Source organism: Oenanthe melanoleuca, chromosome 9 (genome assembly GCF_029582105.1).
Source record: "Oenanthe melanoleuca isolate GR-GAL-2019-014 chromosome 9, OMel1.0, whole genome shotgun sequence".
Classification (NCBI taxonomy): Eukaryota; Metazoa; Chordata; class Aves; order Passeriformes; family Muscicapidae; genus Oenanthe; species Oenanthe melanoleuca.
Genome location: NC_079343.1, coordinates 20,837,038 through 20,856,048, shown reverse-complemented (window position 1 = coordinate 20,856,048; position 19,011 = coordinate 20,837,038). Strand labels below are relative to the sequence as shown.

Genomic DNA, 19,011 nt, shown 5'->3' with positions numbered 1-19,011 from the left:
TCTGGGGTTCAAATCCTGTCAAAGCCTTTGTCCATGCCTCTTGGATTTCTTCTTTCGCTGGGCTTGTATTATTCCATCAGAATTCTTCTCAGGGACCTTGCTGTGGCTAGTGGATGCTGCTGAGGAGAGACCAGAGCTGGCTGAAGCTAGAAACTTGCTTGCATCCGCAGCCTCAGCCAGGCTGGAGGCCAGCGAGGGGAAACGGGGAGGCTGGAGCAGAGCAGCTGCGCTGGTGATGTGTGTGCAGCCGGGGTCTGACACGGCGCAGCCGTCTCCGCGGCTTGGGGTTTATGGCCTCCTTTCTCTCCTGTGCACACTCTCTTATTCCCCACCTTCCCTTCATTCCTAGGACATGACTCTGTGATATAAAATACCCTCTAATTTCCTGAGCCAGGCTGGAACTCCCTGGAGAAGGCAGCGTCTGCCTGCCTGTCCCTCACCCGCCTCTGCATCCATGTTCCAGGCTGCCAGCTGCTCCTGCCGGCAGGGCAGCGGGAGGGAAACTGGGAGCGTGGCATCTTCCCAGGCCATGGGGAGAGGGTCTGCTGGCTCCATAGGAGGAGCTGGTGGGAGGGTAGGTTTGGAGCCAAGGTTGGAGCTGAGTTTCCTTTGCTTCCCTCCCTGCTGCCGGGGTTGTCCCTTCCCCCCGCCAGTGCATGGGAGCAGATGTGCTGCTTGTGTCAGCCCTGGCAGCCCCCTCTGCACACCCTGGGTCCCCTCCTCCTCTTCCTCCTCCTGCTCCCCCCGGCTTGGCCCCGTGTCACTGGGGATGGCAGTGGAATCATCCGCCCACTCAGCCTGCCTCCCCTGTAACCCTCCCTCCTTCCTCCTTCCCGCAGGTCTCTTTGTTGGAAAATTCAAGGCAGATGAGTGCCGGGGAGCGCTGAGCCTGCGGGCCAGGCGCTGAGCTGCAGCATGGCCTCGCATGTCTGCTGGCCCCAGCATGGGGAAGAGGCCGGTGAGTGCCCGGCTGCAGGGCAGTTCTCTGGGCAGGGCAGCAGCCCCAAGGGTCCTGGACTCGCACTGTCCTGGGCAAGGCTCGGGTTGCCTCCACATAAGGGTTTTTCCTGGCCACCATTCTCAAGTCGTGTTGCACCCAGCCCCCAGCAGGATGTTGGAACATTCAAAACCTGACAGTAAACTCAAAGCAGTCCCTCTGAAATCAACCTTAGGCAGATGTTTTCCCTGGGCTCTGGGAAAAGGAAAAGCTTGGTGAGAACCAAGAGAGCCTGAACTCCTTCTGGGTCTGCTCTTTCAGGATTCCTGGGCTCAGACCCTATCAGGTGGGGGCTGTTCCCAGCACATTCACAGGATGGTTTTCTCTGCCGGCACATCCACGGGACAGTTTAATCTCATGGCTGCCTCCCCGTTCGAGCGCTGAGCAGAAACGTGGCACTGCTCACAGCTCCCCCAGAGGCTGCTCTCTCGGTGCCTTCTGACGTGTGAACCTGTGGTCGTGTCCGTGCGAGAAGTGTGACTGGAAGAGTGCTGAGAGGTGGGAGGAGGAAGGCTGCAGCTAGGGCTGAGGCTGGAAAGGAATGGAGGAGGAAGGCTGCAGTTCAGGCTGAGGCTGGAAAGGAATGCAGGGCACAAATAGCTGGGATGGTGTGAGAGGTAACAGATGTGAGCAGTGCTGCAGGGATATTCCTGCTCAGCATGTGCCTGACTCCAGCACTATCAGTTTTTGCTCTGTAGAGTCTAAATATATAATCCATTGTGCTCTGGCATCTGGGTGATAAATAATGTAGTGGCTGTGGAAGGAGGGAGAAAACTGCTCTGGGGTGGAGCTGACCCCTGGGATGTCTGGGGCAGCCGCAGGGTAATAAGAGTGAGGAGGGACCAGCTCTCAGGACAGAGGGAGCTTGTTCTCCTTTAGGCATTTCAGCTGAGGCTGAATGGGCGGGTCTTGGGGTTGGTTTCCTCTGTCCCCACTGAAAGTGGAATAGTTGACTTGTGCTGAGCGGTTGGTCACCTTGACCCAGCAAATATATCACCCTGTCCCTTCACCCACAGGCAGAGCTCTGTGTCCCCGAGCAGGCAGCATGTAGCAGTGAAAATTGGCTCTGCCTGAAGTTCTCTCTAGGAATTGGATGCAGTCCAGGCTGCTGGCGACAGTATGAATGGATGCTAGTGCAGCCAGGGCAGGGTACATGTGTGTGTGCACTTGGAAGTGAGAAGACGACAACTTGCCTGCATTGGAAAGGGCCGGTGCGGGCACCATACAGGGTCCCAAGGGGACTGCCTGTAGCTGACATTCATCTGGGCTGCAGGGGCTTTGGGCAGAGGCTGGCACTGAACATGCTGAAGAAGCATTATGTTAGCAGGGTTTTAATCCGTCGTCACTGCTCCTTTCCTGCTTTTCCTGCTTCTCCATCTGTGCCAGAGGAATTAACACACATCCTGGGAGTGGATTAGACTGCTCAAACCATGACCTCCTCATCTGTGTCTTCTGGGGATGGGTAGCCTTTGTGCAGTCCCTTTTCTGGCTCTCCAGTTTTGTCAGGGATTGTGAGTGCCAGCTGCCAGCAAAGGCCTGGCAGCATGCTGCCTTTCACCCCGTGGGACAGCCCTTTGCTGAGCGTGTGTGACACCGGTGTAACCAGTGGGGCTGGCAGGGTGGAGCGAGCCTGCTCCCCAGGTCTGGGCTTCCAGCACTCTTCATTTGCCTTTTGCTGATGCCTTGGAAGTGCTGGCAAGCCTTGTGTCCTGATTTTGGGGGCAGCTGTTGGCACACCAGGGAGTGCAGCCAGGAGCCCAGAGCACCTGTTTCTCCAAGCCCCAGCGTGCTGTGACTTGATGGCACCCTGGGCCAATGGGTCACAGCTCCGTGTCCCACCTTTCCATCCTCTTCAATTCTCCGTGAGTTGGGGACTGGCTTGGGGACCCTTCAGAGCTGTTGATAGGATTCCACTTCTGAGTAATCTTAGATACTTATAATCTACTTACTTTTAATACATAATTTCTCTTGGTTTCACAGTCTTTACTTTGTTCTTTTTTTGTTGGACTTTTTCTCCCCCACACTTAATTTAGTCACTATTTAGTTACTTCATGTTTTAAGCATAATATGTGTCAAGCTACCTTAGATATAACTTGGAATGGGGAATATAGTATCACAAACTAATTGTAATATATCTTTGTATTAAATAAGAGTGCTTAAAATGTTGTCATTGGGTAGGAAAGAAAATGATCTTATTAAAGCCTATTTTGGTATTTGATTTATCAAAGATAATAGTAATTGAATCTTTTGAATTCACAGGTTGTTTTGATTGTAGATTCTCTGTGGAGCAAGTATTTAGGGGTCCAGTGATATTTAAAATTTTAGAAAAAGTAAACTTTCTCCAAAGCAAACTGGTGGGGTTTTTTTCTTGTTTGTTTTTTTGGTTTTTTGTTTGTTTGGTTTGGTTTGGTTTTTAACTCCTGGGAAAAAAACAAACTTAGTGCTTCTTTCACTGTGAAGGATGATGATAATGATAATAATGTAGCTGTTTGTGTAATGCAGGGACATGGCATTATGGCACAACTATAAAGCTTGAAGTGATGTTGAAATATTATGTAAGTAATTAAAAAGCAACAGTATCATTTGGTAGGCAGCATGTTTAATGTGTTTCACTTTCATCTATTAGAAATCTCTGGCATAGTTTGTGAGTCTTTCAGATCATTATAAAGAGGCTTAAATTATGTATTTCTTTAGAAATAAGCAAACTGGTGGAAATATGTCTGCTGGAAATACAGTATAGAGAAACTGTCTGGGAGGTTGCTGGAGTGTGTGGAAGAGCTTCCTGATACAGTGGGTGAGGGAGCCAGTTGGGAAAGGCATGCACTGGACCTGTTGTTTGTGAACAAAGAACTGGTGGGTGATTGATGGCTGGAGGCCACCTTGTGCACACCAATCGCAACATGATAAGAGTTTTTGGTTCTCAGAGAAGTAAGGAGGGAGATCAGCAGGACTGCTACCTTGGACTTGCAGGAGGCAAAATTTGGTTTGATTAGGGACTTAGTTGACTGAATCCCTTGAGAGGCAGTCTTGAAGGGTGAAGGAGCCCAGGAAGGCTGGATATTTATTCTTCAAGAAGGAAATGTAAAAGATTCAGGAGCAGGCTGTCCCTATGTGCTTGAAAGACAAGCCAGTGGGGAAGAAGAGTTGCCTGACTGAGCAGGGAGCTTTGGCTCAAACTCAGGAAAAAATAAAGTATTTTACGTTTGGAAGAAGGGGGAGGCAACTCAGGAGTGCTACAAGGATGTTATGAGGTTATGCAGGAAGAACTAGAAAGGCCAAAGCCCAACTGAACTTAGTTGGTTATTCCTGTTAAAGACAGTTAAAATGTTTTTACAAATAATGTCAACAACAAAATGAGGGCTAAGGAGAATGTCCATCCTTTATTGGATGTGGGGGGAAACAGTGACAAAGGGTGAGGAAATGGCTGGGGTACTTAATGTCTTCTTGCCTCAATCTTTAATAGCAAGATCAACTGTTCTCAGGGTGCCCAACCCTCTGAGCTGGGAGATGGGGACAGGCAGCAGAATGAAGCCCATGTGATCCAAGATGAAATGGTCAGCAACCTGCTATGCCACTTAAAACACGCAAAAGTCTACAGGTTCAGATGGGATCCACCCAAGGATACTGGGAGCTGGTGGAAGTGCTCAGTGAGTCACTCTGTCATTTACCAGCAGTCCTGGTCAACCAGGGAGGTTCCAGGTGACTGGAAGTAGGTGAATGTGGTACTCATCTACAAGGAAGGCCAGAAAGAGAATCCAAGGGAGCTACATACCTGTCAGCCCGACATCATGCCAGGGAAGGTCATGGGGCAGATTATCTTGAGTACATGCCCATCGTGGGGCATACAGAACAGCCAGGCAATCAGACCCAGCTAGCATGGGTTTTGGAAAGGCAGGTCCTGCTTGACCAGCCTGATCATCTCCTGTGACAATGTGGCACAGTTAGTGGATGAAGGCAAGGCTGTGGTTGTTATCTACCTGGGCTTTAGTAAGGCCTTTGATACTGTTTCCTACAGCATTCTCCAGGAGAAATCGGTTGCTCATGGCTTGGACAAGTGCACTGTTCCCTGAGTAGAAAACTGGATGGTTGGTCCCAGGAGGTTGTCAGGAGACGAGCTACATCCATTGGCTGCTCACAGTGGTGTTCCCCAGGGCTCAATACTGGGGCCAGTCCTGTTTGATATCTTTATCAATGATCTGGTCATGGGGATTGAGGGCGCACTCAGTTCACAGATGACTAAGTTGGGTGGGAGTGTTGATGTGCTGGAGGGTAGGATGGCTCTGCAGAGAGATCTGGACAGTCTGGATCAACGGGCCAAGGCCAGTTGTATGACGTTTGACAAAGCCAAGTGCTCAGTCCTACACCTGGGTCACAACCCCACACAGCTCTGCAGGCTGGGGAAAGCTGCTTGGTGGGAAAGGACCTGGGGATGCTGGTTGGCAGTGGCTGAACATGAGGCAGCGTGTACTCAGGTGGCCAAGAAAGTCAATGGCATGTGGGTTGTGTCAGCAGTAGTGTGGAAAGCACAACCAGGGCAGTGACTGTCCCCTGTACTTGAGACTGGTGAGGTCACACCTTGAACCTTTTGGGCCCCACCCTACAAGACAGATGTGTAGGTGCTGGAGTGAGTCCAGAAAAGGGCAACAGAACTGAGGAAGGGTCTGGAGCACAAGTCCTGTGAAAAGCAACTGAGGGAGCTGGTGGTGTTTAGTCTGGAGAAAAGGAGGCTGAGGGGGAACCTTATCACTCTACAGCCCCCTGAAAGGAGGTTGTATCCAGGTGGGTATTGCTCTCTTCTCCCAAATAGGAAGCAATGTGAGGAAATTGCCTCAAGTTGTGCCAGGGGAGATTTACATTGGACATTAGGAACATTTCTTCACCAAAAGGGTCAGGCACTGAAACAGGCTGCCTGGGGGAGTGGTGGAGTTGTCCTCCCTAAAGGTATTTAAAAGTTGCATAGATGTGGCACTTGGGGACATGGTTTGATGGTAGCCTTGGCAGTGCTTGGGTAATGGTTAGACTTAATGATCTTAAAGGTCTTTTCCAACCTAAACAATTCTGTGATTCTATGATATGCACCTGAATTTTGGTTTTACTGATTAAAATGTGAACTGGGGAATGAACCAGCTGCATGCACATAGAAAGGCTATTCTGTCTTTGGCTCCTCTTCAGTCTGCCAGTCATGGCTGTGGGCAGAGAAACCTCTGGCTTGACAGCAGGAGAGCACTGCTAGTCCTCTCCTGCTCCATCCCCAAGCCTGGGTTGCCTGGTGTTGTGTGCAAATACCCATCTGGGAAAGTCTCCTTTTCCTTTGAAGTTCTGAACCTAGCTCTGACTGCCTCCTCTCCCCTCTGCAGGGTGGTGAAAGAAGAGATCTCGGATGACAATGCCAAGCTTCCCTGCTTCAACGGCCGGGTGGTGTCGTGGGTAAGCAAGCCCCTTGCTGGGGGGTATCTCAGCCTGTTTGTGCCCTCTCTGAAAATCACCGTTTGGATGTGGAGTGCCAAGTGAGGCACAGGGGCTGCTCAGTACTATTGGTGTGCTGGCTGCTCATGAACCTGATGAGCTGGATCCCCACACTCCAGTCCCTCAGCTGGAGAGGGGGCTCTGTGATGCTGGGTCCCCTGTGCCAGAGAAGATGTGGGATACCTCTGCGAAGAGCTCGTGGTAACTGATGCCTAGCAGAGATCATGGTCATGGCCTGTCCACAGCATAACCCCTGTGCCCCTATGGCAGGGTCAGCTTTCCAAGGAAAGTCCCACTCCAGTGACTGGCGCAAAGGGCTTAAAGTGACTTTAGTGCTGGTGAAGTGGACTGGATTTGACTGCCCTGAAGACTAAAGGTACTGCCTGGGCAGCTGCAGGACAAGCTTTTCCCTCAGTACCATGCCATGCACATGCTCTGCTCCCTGCTCGCATGCTGCCTTCCCTCTGTCCCCACAGGGACCCTCTGTTAGTGGGGGGAGAGTCTCTACAGCACATCATCCAGTTTTCCCTCTGCTGAGCTGCCGTTTGTGCTGCTGAGGTGTGTGGATCTACACCAGGAGCAAAGCCAAGACTCAAGTGCCTTTTTCCAGAGGCCTCAAAACAGACACTGAACAATAAAAATCCTCAGGAAATCAGGCTAGGTCAGACCTAATTTTGCTTCTATCCCTGCACCAAACAGTGACAGGGGCAGGCAGGTACCCTGCTGCTGACACAGCTGCTGCTGGGATTCCAGCCAGGGGAGCAGGGTGCAGGCTGGAGCAGGGAGGAAAGGCTGTGCTGGGCTCCTGCACAACGAGCCGGGCGGGACGCCTGCCGTCCTCCCTCTAGTGGTCATCCAGGCCCTTCGGAAAACAGCCTGTGTCCAGCTCTTGGCCACCACACATTCCCTGCATCCATCCCACTGCTGCTGCATCTGCCCCATGATGTCTCCCCACCCCACCCTTTCCAGCTGCTTTTTGCTTTACCTGCCCTATGGGGAATCCCAGAGTATCTAAATCCATTCCAGTGCTCCTTTTTAATCTGGTGTGCTTTTCCTTGTGATCTATGGGTCCATGCAGCTGCTGGCTTTCCTTGTAGGAGCTTTTTGGTTGTTCAGTGTGAGTGGCACTGGTGTGGGTCTGTCTATTGTAACCACCATGCTGCTGCTCTGCTGGGCTGGATCCTTGCAGGGAACTGGTGGCCAGAGTGAGCATCACTACCAGCTCTTGTGCATGAAGAGTAGTGGCAGTCCCAGAGGCCTTTGTACACCTCATAATCCCTTTTTCTATCTCTGCTGAGAGTCTCCTAGTCCATGGGTGGTTTGGGGGCTGAGAGGGGAGCACTTGGTTTGCTGCTTCTGACAGACAGGCTGGGATGATGCTATTTTAGGAACTCAGGACTAATTTTAACAACAGGGAAAGATGGGGCTTGAATCCAAGTGAGTATTTCCTGATAGTGTAAGAGGCAGGAAAAGTGCAGGATGGTTATCAAAACCTTCCTGGGAGGAAATCCCAGCCTTGGGAGTGTTAGGGGAAGATAGCATCAATCCCTCCTGCTTAGGAACACCCCCTCTACTCTCCTCACTGCTGTTTGACAGCTGCCTGTGGCTAGTTCCCTCTGTCCAGATCTTTTTGCTTGAGATTTTCAAGCATGATGTGTTGTATGACTTTTCCCTAGGCAACGCTGGCTGCTTCCAGCATCTTCTCTACTCTGTGCTCCCAGGCAGTGGCTACCAGAGTAGGGATGTGGCCCTTAGGGAGGAGGATGTCCTGGGAAGACAAGTCACCAGGAAGGTGCCAGGAGCAGAGCCAGGCATGTGCCTGGGGCTTGCTGGAGGTAGGAGAAGCTGACCTGAGCATGAGACAAGAGCTGATTAGATAGTTGTGAGAGCAGGAGCTGTTGGGCTTGTCCTGGGGCTTGTGCGACGGGCTCTGCAGCTTTTGACACCTGAGGCTGCTCTCTGCCCTGTCTGCTGCCTTGGCTCTGGCTTTTTCAAGGCTACCCTGCCTTCCTTGCCTGAGCTACATCCCTGTCTCTGTTACCAATGTCTCTGGCAGTAGACCTCTCATCTGCTGTGCTAATGATGATCTGTGGGGTCCATCCCCCCTCATGAGGGTTTCCCCAGTTCCTGAAGGTGGGCAGAGCGCAGCTCTTTCATCAGTAATGCTGGGAAGCACTCAAGACATGTATAAATGGCCTGTGCTTCTAGCATCTGAGTTGGCATCTTCTCTTGGCTCCATGCAGATGTGGTTCCCTCATCAGCAAGCAGTAGCGCTGCCTCTGAATTTACAGTGGGTATTATGGTTTGGACAGCAGCTATCAATTTTTTTCCAGCCTGAGCAACAGTGGATATCCCTCACCTCTGTTAGATCCTTTCTTGGCCCTGTCACCTCTGCACAATCAAGTTGGACTTGATGATCTTGTGTTGGACTAAGTGATTTTTGAAGATCTCTTCCAACCTAGTGATTCTGTGTGCTCTGGAGGTCCTTAATGCCTCTGTCAAGAAAGAGGCTTTTTGTTGCTTTCTTGCTTGCCACTATTGGGAAGCCCAGTTCATTACAGCTTGAAAGTAAGGGAGAGTGCAAATCTGAACAGGGAGCAATACTGGGAACAGCTCATTTAGGCTATCCTCTGTTTCATTCCACTGGTGAGCCTGTGGCCCCTGGGAGAGTCTCCAGCTCATTCCCTGAGCCCTGAAATTGATGGTTCATTATAGAGCCAGAATCACGGTGTGTTTGTGTGCCTGGGCTCCCCACAGCTGGTATAAAGAGTCTCTAGGGTTTAACCCTTTCTTGAATTTCTGAGCATCCCAGAGATTGGCTGAAGGTTGTGCTCAAGCCAATAAGCTGAACACAGCCTGGAAGTTTGCTAAGCACATATGGAAGCCAGAAAAAGAGCCTGTTTAAAGAGTCTATTTCAAAGCCAGCCTTGGCCCTGAGCTCTATTATCCCCAGCTTCTGAGGGCTGGGAAGGTGACACTCCTGCTAGGTCCCAGAGCTTGAAGGCAGAAGTGTAGAGGCTGCTAGAGCTGAGGAAAGGAATGACTTGTAACTGTCTTTTCTAGTGTGAGAACTGAGGGAATCCAGTCCCTTCTGCAGGATATGTGCTAAAGGTTACCTGGGCGTGTGGTGTGAGTGTGCAGGTGATGTCAGAGTGTCCAAGCACAGCTGTCACCCACTGGGCTTCACTGCTGGGTCAGGAATTCCTGAACCACAAATAGCCAGTGGCTGGGAAGGCCTCAGGGGGGAAATGTTGCTACATGCTTGGCCTGTTCCATACCTGCTCCTGGGCATCTGCTGTTGCCAGCTTCCAGAAATGAGATCCTTGGCCAAGCAGGCTTTTGGCCAGCTCCTTTGGCCACTCTTATAAACGTTTTCTCAGTTTCCTCTTCTGTCTCTCATCCCTCCAGCTGGTGTCTGCAGAGGGTTCCCATTCAGATGCTGGCTCGGTCTGTGCTGATAACCAGACAGAGCTGCCACCCTCCATGGAGCGCACAGGAGGAATTGGAGACTCCAGGCCCCCCTCTTTCCAGTAAGTTACATGGACATCTGTTCTGGTTTCAAAGGGACACATGGTACATTTGTTGTAATCCAGAACAGTACCTCAGACCAGGCTGGGACACTCTTAACCAAATTGTCAGGGATGGCAGCCAGCAAGAGGGGAGACTGGGACTGGGAGCACATTTGGAGTGGAGCTGCATTATTAAACAAATAAAGGCATGCTGAAAATAATGCAGCAAAAGAGCCAGCACAGCATCTCCAGTCCTTTGCCCTGCAGTTACGGTAGTTCCTGTACCTCAAGAAGGAGACAGCTGATGGCTGGAACCTTGTGTTGTTCAGGACAGAGGCACAGAGAGTCTTGTCAGGTTGTTCCCTGTTGAACATACTTGTTGCTTTTATCTCATCACAGCCCTAACACTGGGGGGAGCCGGGAAAACTTGGACAATGAGACAGAGACAGACTCGGTGGTGTCATCACAGAGGGAACGACCTCGTCGGACAGACGGGCCTGAGCATGGTGAGTGTTGGTAACACGGTGAGAGCTCTGCAAGGGCATGGCTGGGGCATGGTGGCAGCACCAGCTCCAGACTTGGAGCTGCTTTCTATTCTGCAGAACCTTCCAAGCCCAGGAGAGCTATTCTCTGGCTTTTAGAAGGGCCATAGCCTCACATTGGAGGCAGGACCTAATGCCTGTCTTACATCAGATCTTGGTGTTGAACCCTTTGGGTCAAAGGAGCTATCTCTTAAAGAAGCCCCAAGAGCAGGAGGCAGTTGTGCCTCTGTCTTCTTAGCTGAGAAGCGGAGTGAGCTTTGCCCTTGCCATGTGTGCTGCTTCTTCCTCTACCAAGGAAACAGCTGTGAGTCTTCCACAAATTTAGCAGCATTGCTCCTTCTGGCCCATCAGCCTCTTCCCCATTGTGTAGTGATAGAAGAGGTATGCCATCAGGGGTAGATCTGATCCCAGGATAGACTGAGAGTTATTTGGCACTAGATGGGATTGACTGATGGCTAGATTTGCTCTGAGGAGGTTGCAATGAGTCCTGCATAGGCAAAGCCCACTTGTCTTTTCACAGCACCCAGGGTGAATGGGACAGTGAAGGGAGAGCGGCGCCGAGACCTGGGTGGGTACGAGAGCTCCTCCACGCTCATGAGCAGCGAGCTGGAGACCACCAGCTTCTTCGATTCAGATGAAGATGACTCCACCAGCAGGTAGGAGAGCTTGGGTCTTATGGAAACACTAATTTCCCCCTGACTCCCAGAAGAGAGAGATGCCTTTGCAGGGCACAGTAATCCTGGGCTCAGACCTGCTTCTGTCTCACTCTGCCAGACTCTCACAGACCCCTCTGCCATTGTCTGTCCCCCATGTGCATGTTCTCCCCTCTGCCCCTGCAGTCCTCTATTCCCTGGCTCTCTTGCCACCAGAGCCACCACTATGGCAGTAGAAGAACTGACTCCTGCTTTTGCCTGCAGGTTTAGCAGTTCAACAGAGCAAAGCAGTGCTTCCCGTCTAATGAGGAGGCACAAGCGACGCCGGCGGAAACAGAAGGCTCCACGCATTGAGCGGGTACCCAGGGAGGGGCTGGGTATCCTGGGGGAGCAGTGCAGATCAGGGTGGGCTGTCAGGGATTCAGCTGTTTTTGCTGTGGGCATGACTTCGGATGAGTGTCCAAGTGCTGAGACTTCAAAAAGTGCTATGAACCTCTTCCAAGTCAGTGTAGCCTCAAGAGCTGGGACCACAGACCTTGTCCCAGAGTGGAGAGGTCATAAGGACCATGGCTTTTCTCTGGCTCTGCAAAGCTCCCTGCGTAAGACTAGAGTTGTGGGTGGTGGCTGTGGTGCCACAAGGAGGGGCAGGAAGGAAAGGATAAGTGGAAGAAGCTAGGGCTGGGAATGTTACTGAGGCACAGGAGGACATCTCATGTTTTGCTTATGTTGCAGTCCTCGTCCTTCAGCAGTATCACAGACTCCACCATGTCCCTGAACATCATCACGGTCACACTGAATATGGGTGAGTGGGAGGTGTGCCTGGAACCTGCAGTCCTTCCAGTGTGAGATTGGGTCATAGATAGGGACCTGGGAAGGGGGCAAAGAGAACGCATGGAGGAGGAGTGAGGAGATGGATTCTGTAGGAGATTGGCTTCTCTTGAAGAAATTGTCTCTCAAGAGTTTGTGTGTCCCAGGACATCTCTCTGGGACAGGGGTGCAAATCACCATCATTGGGATGTGGTTTTACTGAGGGCAGGTCTGCTTGTGTCTGATGCTTTGGGGTGACTTACTTCTTTCTCTTTCCATTCCTGCAGAGAAATACAACTTTCTGGGCATTTCTATTGTGGGACAGAGCAATGAGCGTGGGGATGGAGGCATTTACATTGGCTCTATCATGAAGGGAGGCGCTGTGGCAGCTGATGGCAGGATTGAGCCAGGAGACATGCTCTTGCAGGTACTTCACACCCACATATCTCCATCTTTGGGCCTGGGAAAGCAGTAATGAAGGACCTAGAAGCCTCCCTGAGAACTTTGGCAGGCTGAACCCAGAAAGCTGTGCTTGGAAGAGGGAAGCTGAGTCACTGCTGAGCTGAGTGGGGAGCTTGGCCTCTGGTCACATCTCTGGGACTCACCTCTTCGTGTTGTTTGCAGGTAAATGACATCAACTTTGAGAACATGAGCAACGATGATGCTGTGCGGGTGCTGAGGGAGATTGTGCACAAGCCGGGGTGAGTACTTGGGCTGTTCCTTCCATCCAGGGACATCTGTACAGTTTGTGGTTGGGGGTGTGTAAGTTGTATCTTCCAGCCACCTCTGCAAGTGCCTCTGCAGAAGCTCAGAACATAGGGTTTTGGTGTTGCTTTGATTCCTGAGTTTTCTCGTCCAATGCAAGAACTGCAGCCAACGGATTTGCAGAGAACTGGGGTCTGTGTCCCTTTTTTTGTGAGGATGCCGAGTTGCTGCTCATTGCAGGGCAATTGGACTAGATGACCTTTAAAGATCCTTTCCAAAACAAGCTATACTGTGATTCTGTGATTCTATTTGGGTCATCAGCAACCCTCAGCAGGGTCACATCACTTTGTTCCTGTCACTAGGGAAACCCATAGCTGGAGGGGAACAAGGTCACTTTACTGGCAGCTTCTTCGTCTCCCAGGAGAGAGCTGGCACACAGCATCTGCCCATCATGCAGGGGTATGCATTACTGTACTCTGGTTCTAACTCTCACCTTTTTGTTGCAGGCCCATCACCCTGACAGTGGCCAAGTGCTGGGACCCCAGTCCGCGGGGCTGCTTCTCGTTACCCAGGAGTAAGTGGATAGCTGACCCACCCTTAGCGCTGGTGCCCAGCTCATGTGAGAGCCCTGCCTTAAGCACTTACTTGGTTGTTGTCTTGTTCCTCCCCTGTGTGTGTGTGACTCCATAGGGAACTGAATTGGGGTTTGATCAGCTTTCAGCTCTCCTTTTAGGAGGCTGCTATGTCCTATTCCCAAACCAAAATGCCCATAAGCCCAGCCCTCCTTCCCACATCACGCTGGGGACGCGTTTCACTGGGGCAGGGAGGTCACTTGCTCGGGGCGCCAGAGGAAAGAGAAACCCCGCTTAAGTCATAGGGGGATCTCTCCCTCTGCACCTCTCCTGCTGACCCTCCCTCTCTTCTTTCTCTCCCAGTTGCTCCCCAGCGGATCTGGGCTGGGCCAGACTCTCCATGCTCCGATCCGGGTGAGTCCCGGCAAATACTGTGGATGGAATGGGCTGTGCTGAGTCCCTGTCCCTCCCCAGAGGTTGTTTTGATGAGGTGATATTGTCTTACAGCTACTGACTGACTCTTTCTTCATTGCAGGTGAGCCCATCCGGCCCATCGACCCGGCAGCCTGGGTGTCTCACACGGCAGCGATGACTGGCACCTACCCAGCGTACGGTATGAGTCCATCCATGAGCACAATCACTTCCACCAGCTCCTCCATCACCAGCTCCATCCCAGAGACTGAACGTAAGTCCTTGTGCCTCCGTGCTGCACTTGCTGCACGGCCTTCTCGCCTTCACTATGCTTGAAGGGAGCAATACATCTGCCTGGGGACAGCTGGGGTGGGCCAGATCTGCCCTGCCAAGGGACTGGGAGGGAGGCGGCTCTCACCGGGCCAGTACTTTGATCAGTGGGAGTTCTGCCTGGGAGAATTAATATCACCTTATTCAGCCTTCTGTGTGAGGAGAATAGAGGCGCCTGGGTGCAATCAGGAGCTCTGGCAGGTGTAGAGGAAAGGTTCACACTGGTCAGGGATTAGCTGCTGAGAATGTGGAGCCAGAGGGATTCAGCATGTCCCTGGAGCAATTGAGAGCTCCTCCCAGATAGCAGATAGAGCAGGATAGAGGAGGCAGCTGAGAGCAAAGAGTCTTGTCGTGGGGCAGGGTCTTGCTGAGCACAGGGCTTTTGGTTGCTTTCTGAAGGTTTGGGATGATTTGGTATATAAAGCCCTGAAGCAAGGGCCTGGAGAGCTTGGGTGAGGCAACAAACCAGGAGTTTGTTTTAAGTTTGTGTCTCTTGACTGGGCTTTGCCCAAGAGGAAACGGCTGACAGGAAGGATAACATGGGAAGGCTGGAAGGGGGTTACACAGCATGTATCCCAAGGCTGTCTGCGATGTATTGTTCCCTGGCCCATTCCTCCTGTGTGTGATGCTTCCATGTGGCCCTCTTATCTCTTCTGTCCTCTCTCACCTCTGCCTACCTTCCTTCATCCACACCACAGGCCTCGATGACTTTCACCTGTCCATCCACAGTGACATGGCCACCATTGTCAAAGCCATGGCCTCACCAGAGTCAGGCCTCGAGGTGCGTGACCGCATGTGGCTGAAGATCACCATCCCCAATGCTTTCATTGGTAAGAGACCTTGCTGCCTGCAGCGGAGGCAGGGACTGGGGAATGGGTGGCCTGTTCTCAATCTGATGTCCAAGGGAGCATCTTTGTCACCATAAACTGTTGACTAGGCAAGAGTCACCAACTGAACCTTTTGACCCACTTTGTCTTTGCTCCAGTGTGGCTCAGTGCCTTAAGGGTCACCATCATCCTCTCTCTTGCTAAATTTAACACTGTATTTGATGGCAGGTTCGGATGTGGTGGATTGGCTCTATCACCATGTGGAGGGCTTTACAGACCGCCGTGAGTCCCGCAAATATGCCAGCAATCTGCTGAAGGCTGGCTACATCCGACACACCGTGAACAAGATCACCTTCTCGGAGCAGTGCTATTACATCTTCGGGGACCTCTGTGGAAGTATGTGGCACGGGTGGGAGGGAGAGGATGGAGAGGTAGTGGTCCTGCAGAGCCCTGCTGACACCATGGGGACATGCCTACAGCCATTGCCATCAGGCTGGGCCCCTTGTTGTACAGATCCTGTTAAGGGAGTGATGAAGAATATCCTAGCTCCCTTGTCCTGCTGCTGAGGTAGTGAAGTTGAAATCAGCATTGTCATTGTCAGCTGCTATGTGATCTTTTCTCCTGGGCACTCATAGCAGGGTCTTAGTCTTTACTGACTTTTCTCCAGGTTCTGAATTTCAGTGCTGCCAAGAGGTTGGTGCTGAAGTAACTAGGTTCTGTTCAAATAAGATGGGGAAAGGAATTGGCAGGGTGAGCTGTAGCTCTGATGTGGTCCTTTCCCCACCATGCTAGTCTCTGTATTAGAGTGGCAGCTTGGACTCCCACAGCCCAGCAGTTGTTCAGCCAGGAAGCACAAATGGTGGCATTGACTAACAAAGAGAGTGCCAACCTCTTGTGTCTTCTTGCATATCCTGTCCTTGTCCATCAGCAAGAATGGACAAAGCTACATCACCACATGTGGTTGTTTTTCTGCTTGGATTAACCCCTGTTCTCTGCTTTCTTGCAGACATGGCTAATCTGTCTCTTCATGATCATGATGGCTCCAGTGGTGCTTCTGATCAGGACACTTTGGCTCCGCTCCCCCACCCAGGAGCCGCACCCTGGCCCATGGCTTTCCCATATCAGTATCCACCGCCTCATCCATACAACCCCCATCCTGGCTTCCCTGACCCAGGCTACAGCTACGGAGGGGGCAGTGCAGGCAGTCAGCACAGTGAAGGTGAGTGAAAAGGACTAAAATATGCATGCAGGTGGGCAGATGTCCTGTTCAGTACAGGGCAGCAGCAGTAAAAGTCTGCTTAGGCAAGGCCCTATGTGGGGGAAGCCAGGGCAGAAGCCTTCTCAGAAGGGTCATGGGACTTGCTGCTGAAGGGAGATTGAGAGCACTGACTTGCTGGGCCTGACTGTGCCAGAGCATCCTGCAACCCTCCCTTGGCTGGAGGAGCATCCATCCCTTCTTCCTGACTTGTCCGAGCTGGCGCCTAACTGTGCCTCGTGTGCTTTGCAGGGAGCCGGAGCAGCGGTTCCAATCGCAGTGGCAGCGAGAGGAGGAAGGAGAGAGAGAAGACCGGGGAGTCCAAGTCAGGCGGCAGCGGGAGCGAGTCGGACCACACCACGAGGAGCAGCATGCGGCGCGAGCGTGCGGCCAGCGAGCGCTCGGTGCCGGCCAGCCAGCACAGCCAGCGCAGCCAGCACTCCCTGGCTCACAGCATCCGCAGCCACCACAGCCAGCAGTCTTACGGGCCGCCCGGCCTCCCCCCTCTCTTCAGCCCCCCCATGTTGCTGATGCCTCCACCACCGTCAGCCATGGGGCCCCCCGGGGCGCCGCCAGGCCGTGACCTGGCCTCTGTGCCCCCTGAACTGACAGCCAGTAGACAGTCCTTCCGAATGGCCATGGGCAACCCCAGTGAGTTCTTTGTGGATGTAATGTGAAGCGCCCGTCCCTTGTCTGTCTGCTGTCCCTCCTTTCCCCTTCTATTCCTGTCGTTTGTTTCCTAGGACCAGCCCTGGCTTCACCCCTTGTTTTTTTGGTTTTTTTTTTTTTTTTAAATTTCTTTTTCTTTGTCTTTAACGAAAAGAAAAAAGGGAAAAAATAAATGGAACTAAACTTTGATTCTAATCCCTCCTGAAGCGGGGTGGACAGGCCTGGCAGGCCTGCTGGGTGCTGTCAGCCCATCCCACCACCAGACTTGTGTATTGCCGATGGTAATTCCCTCCTGCCATCCTCTCTAACCCCATTAATCTGCATCCGTCCCAGCACCCTGTGCTGCTTGCCCGTGTGTCACTGCTGCCTTAGTCCTTCCACCCTAAACATCTTTTCTTTCTTTTCACCCTTTTGTGTTTCTTCTATCAAGCAGCAAAGAATTACGGGGTGTTTGACTTTCTCTGAGCCTGCCGCCCGTGGGGGGGAGAGCTGGAGCGCGGCGTGGCCCGACAGCAGGACACGGAGCTCCAGGGGCGCTGGGCACGCATGGCGCTGAAGATGGCTTCTTTCCTCCCCCTCGCGGAAGATGCCCTGCCCTTCCCACAGCCCTGAGAGGGGAGCAGGGACCAGCCTTATATATGTATTTTAAATCCCGTTGTAGTTGCCTTTTGGCTAATGCATGAATGTTCCAGGGCTTCAGTGCCTCCAGGGAGTGGAGTGATGCTGCCACTTCCCTCTTGCCTCCCTTCTCTTTCCCATATATTGGGCCAGGTCTGAGCCTGACAGTGCCCCATGATCGGACCCTCCTTCACCTTGGCCAGGCCTTGGGGCTGGAGCTGTACCTCTGCATCCAGCCCAGAGAGGTGGTGATTGCCTGTGCAGTCTCTTGTGTGACTCAGTGCCCTACACCTGCCCTGGGATTCTTTGAGGGAATTTGAGGGCAGACCTCTGTTCCTTCCTCCTGCTCTTTGCCCTCCTGCCTGCAATGTGCTGCTGCCTGTCTTGTTTGTAGGGGCTGTCCCATTCCTGAGGCTGGCAGTGGCAGCTGTGGCCTTCTCGCTCCTGCTGTCGCGTTGCTGCTCAGCTATGTGATACTTTCAGGGGCCTGGACGGAGTTAGAAGGTGAGGGTGGGGCACAACTGGTTCACTGTCATGCTTTGGAGAAATGAGGAGGTGCTCTCTATTTGCCGTCTGAAGGGCCTGAGTCTGTGTCCTCCTCTGCCCAGTGCTGCTGGCCTGGCTGCTAGGAGGGACAAATCTCTGGGACAACCCCACTCCCTCTGGGCTATGAGCAGTGCCTGGTGGCAACATGAGCTCTCCAGGGATGAGACTGCAGCCTGAACCATGGCCTCTGGGTTCAGTGCCCACAGGTGTGCTGGGACAGTTGAGTCTGTTTGCTCCAGTGCTCCTTGCCTTTCTTCCTTCCACTTCTGGGTACTTGGAGACGTGCCCAGGGCTGGGGCACCCCTTTCCCCATGCCCAGGGCCAAGCACGGTACAGTATGGACACGCTCTGCTGCTGTTGGTGCTGGCGCCCCGGCGCCCTTTCCTCCTGCCACACTGTGGCTTTCTCCATAAGCGTTGCCTCCTTTGGTCTTTCTTGTGTTTGCAGTTTTTATACGATGGAGTTGAATTGTATTTTGCTCTCTGGGAGACTGCACTGCCCCTGCAGCCCCCCTTCCAGCTCTCGCGCACCATCAGTTCATCTCCCTGACTCCCTGAAGCCTCTCCTTCCCTCAGCCCGCTGGAGTCACTGTCCCCAGTAGCCTCCCTGGCCACTGCTCCCCCCTTGCCCTGCCCTGCCCTACCCACTGGGTTTTATAAAAACAACACCAATCTCCTTGTTTTTATTTATAAACATAGTTTTATTGGACTTCTGCATTGTGTCGTTCGTTTATTCTTTTCCCCCCAGGCTCCTCCATCCTCCTGCCTTTTGCTCTAAAGCGAGATCCCAGCAGGATGAGAGCACCCTGTGCCAGTGTACCAGATGTTTTTTCCGGGATGCCGAGGGCGGCTACGGGCTGAGTCTCCGGAGCAGGGCTTGGGCGGGGGGCTCTCAGGGTTCCCTGGGTCCCCGTTTCCAGCGGCAACACTGCGGGGAGAACCAGGGACCAGTCCGGGCGGGGAGCGGGGGTGCCTAGGCGCGAGGCCGGCGGAAGGCCGCGGAAACCTCAGGACTCTGCAGGGCGAGCGTGGCCTCCTGCCCGAGCGCACCCCCGACCCAGCCGCTCGCTGAGCGCAGCTGCCGTGCCATCCTCGCCCGCCATAG

At 52.8% G+C, this 19,011-nt stretch overlaps 1 protein-coding gene across 3 annotated transcripts in view; it reads left to right on the top strand.

Moving 5' to 3' along the window:
- The window catches only part of DVL3 (dishevelled segment polarity protein 3), a 33,807-nt gene extending 15,192 nt beyond the window's left edge, over positions 1-18,615 (top strand). The window contains exons 2-16 of one of the 3 annotated variants that reach the window (XM_056499066.1): positions 6,355-6,424; positions 9,872-9,993; positions 10,372-10,478; positions 11,035-11,170; positions 11,432-11,525; positions 11,900-11,969; positions 12,262-12,401; positions 12,599-12,675; positions 13,186-13,253; positions 13,615-13,665; positions 13,787-13,936; positions 14,691-14,822; positions 15,048-15,215; positions 15,826-16,038; positions 16,327-18,615. In XM_056499066.1, coding sequence (XP_056355041.1) covers positions 6,355-6,424; positions 9,872-9,993; positions 10,372-10,478; positions 11,035-11,170; positions 11,432-11,525; positions 11,900-11,969; positions 12,262-12,401; positions 12,599-12,675; positions 13,186-13,253; positions 13,615-13,665; positions 13,787-13,936; positions 14,691-14,822; positions 15,048-15,215; positions 15,826-16,038; positions 16,327-16,751 — 2,023 coding nt within the window. In that variant the 3' untranslated portion in view covers positions 16,752-18,615. Of the gene's footprint in view, positions 1-6,354; positions 6,425-6,462; positions 6,840-9,871; positions 9,994-10,371; positions 10,479-11,034; positions 11,171-11,431; positions 11,526-11,899; positions 11,970-12,261; positions 12,402-12,598; positions 12,676-13,185; positions 13,254-13,614; positions 13,666-13,786; positions 13,937-14,690; positions 14,823-15,047; positions 15,216-15,825; positions 16,039-16,326 lie in introns of those variants that run through there. The other 2 variants (XM_056499068.1, XM_056499067.1) reach the window with 2 other exon arrangements.
- The last annotated feature ends 396 nt before the right edge of the window (positions 18,616-19,011 follow it).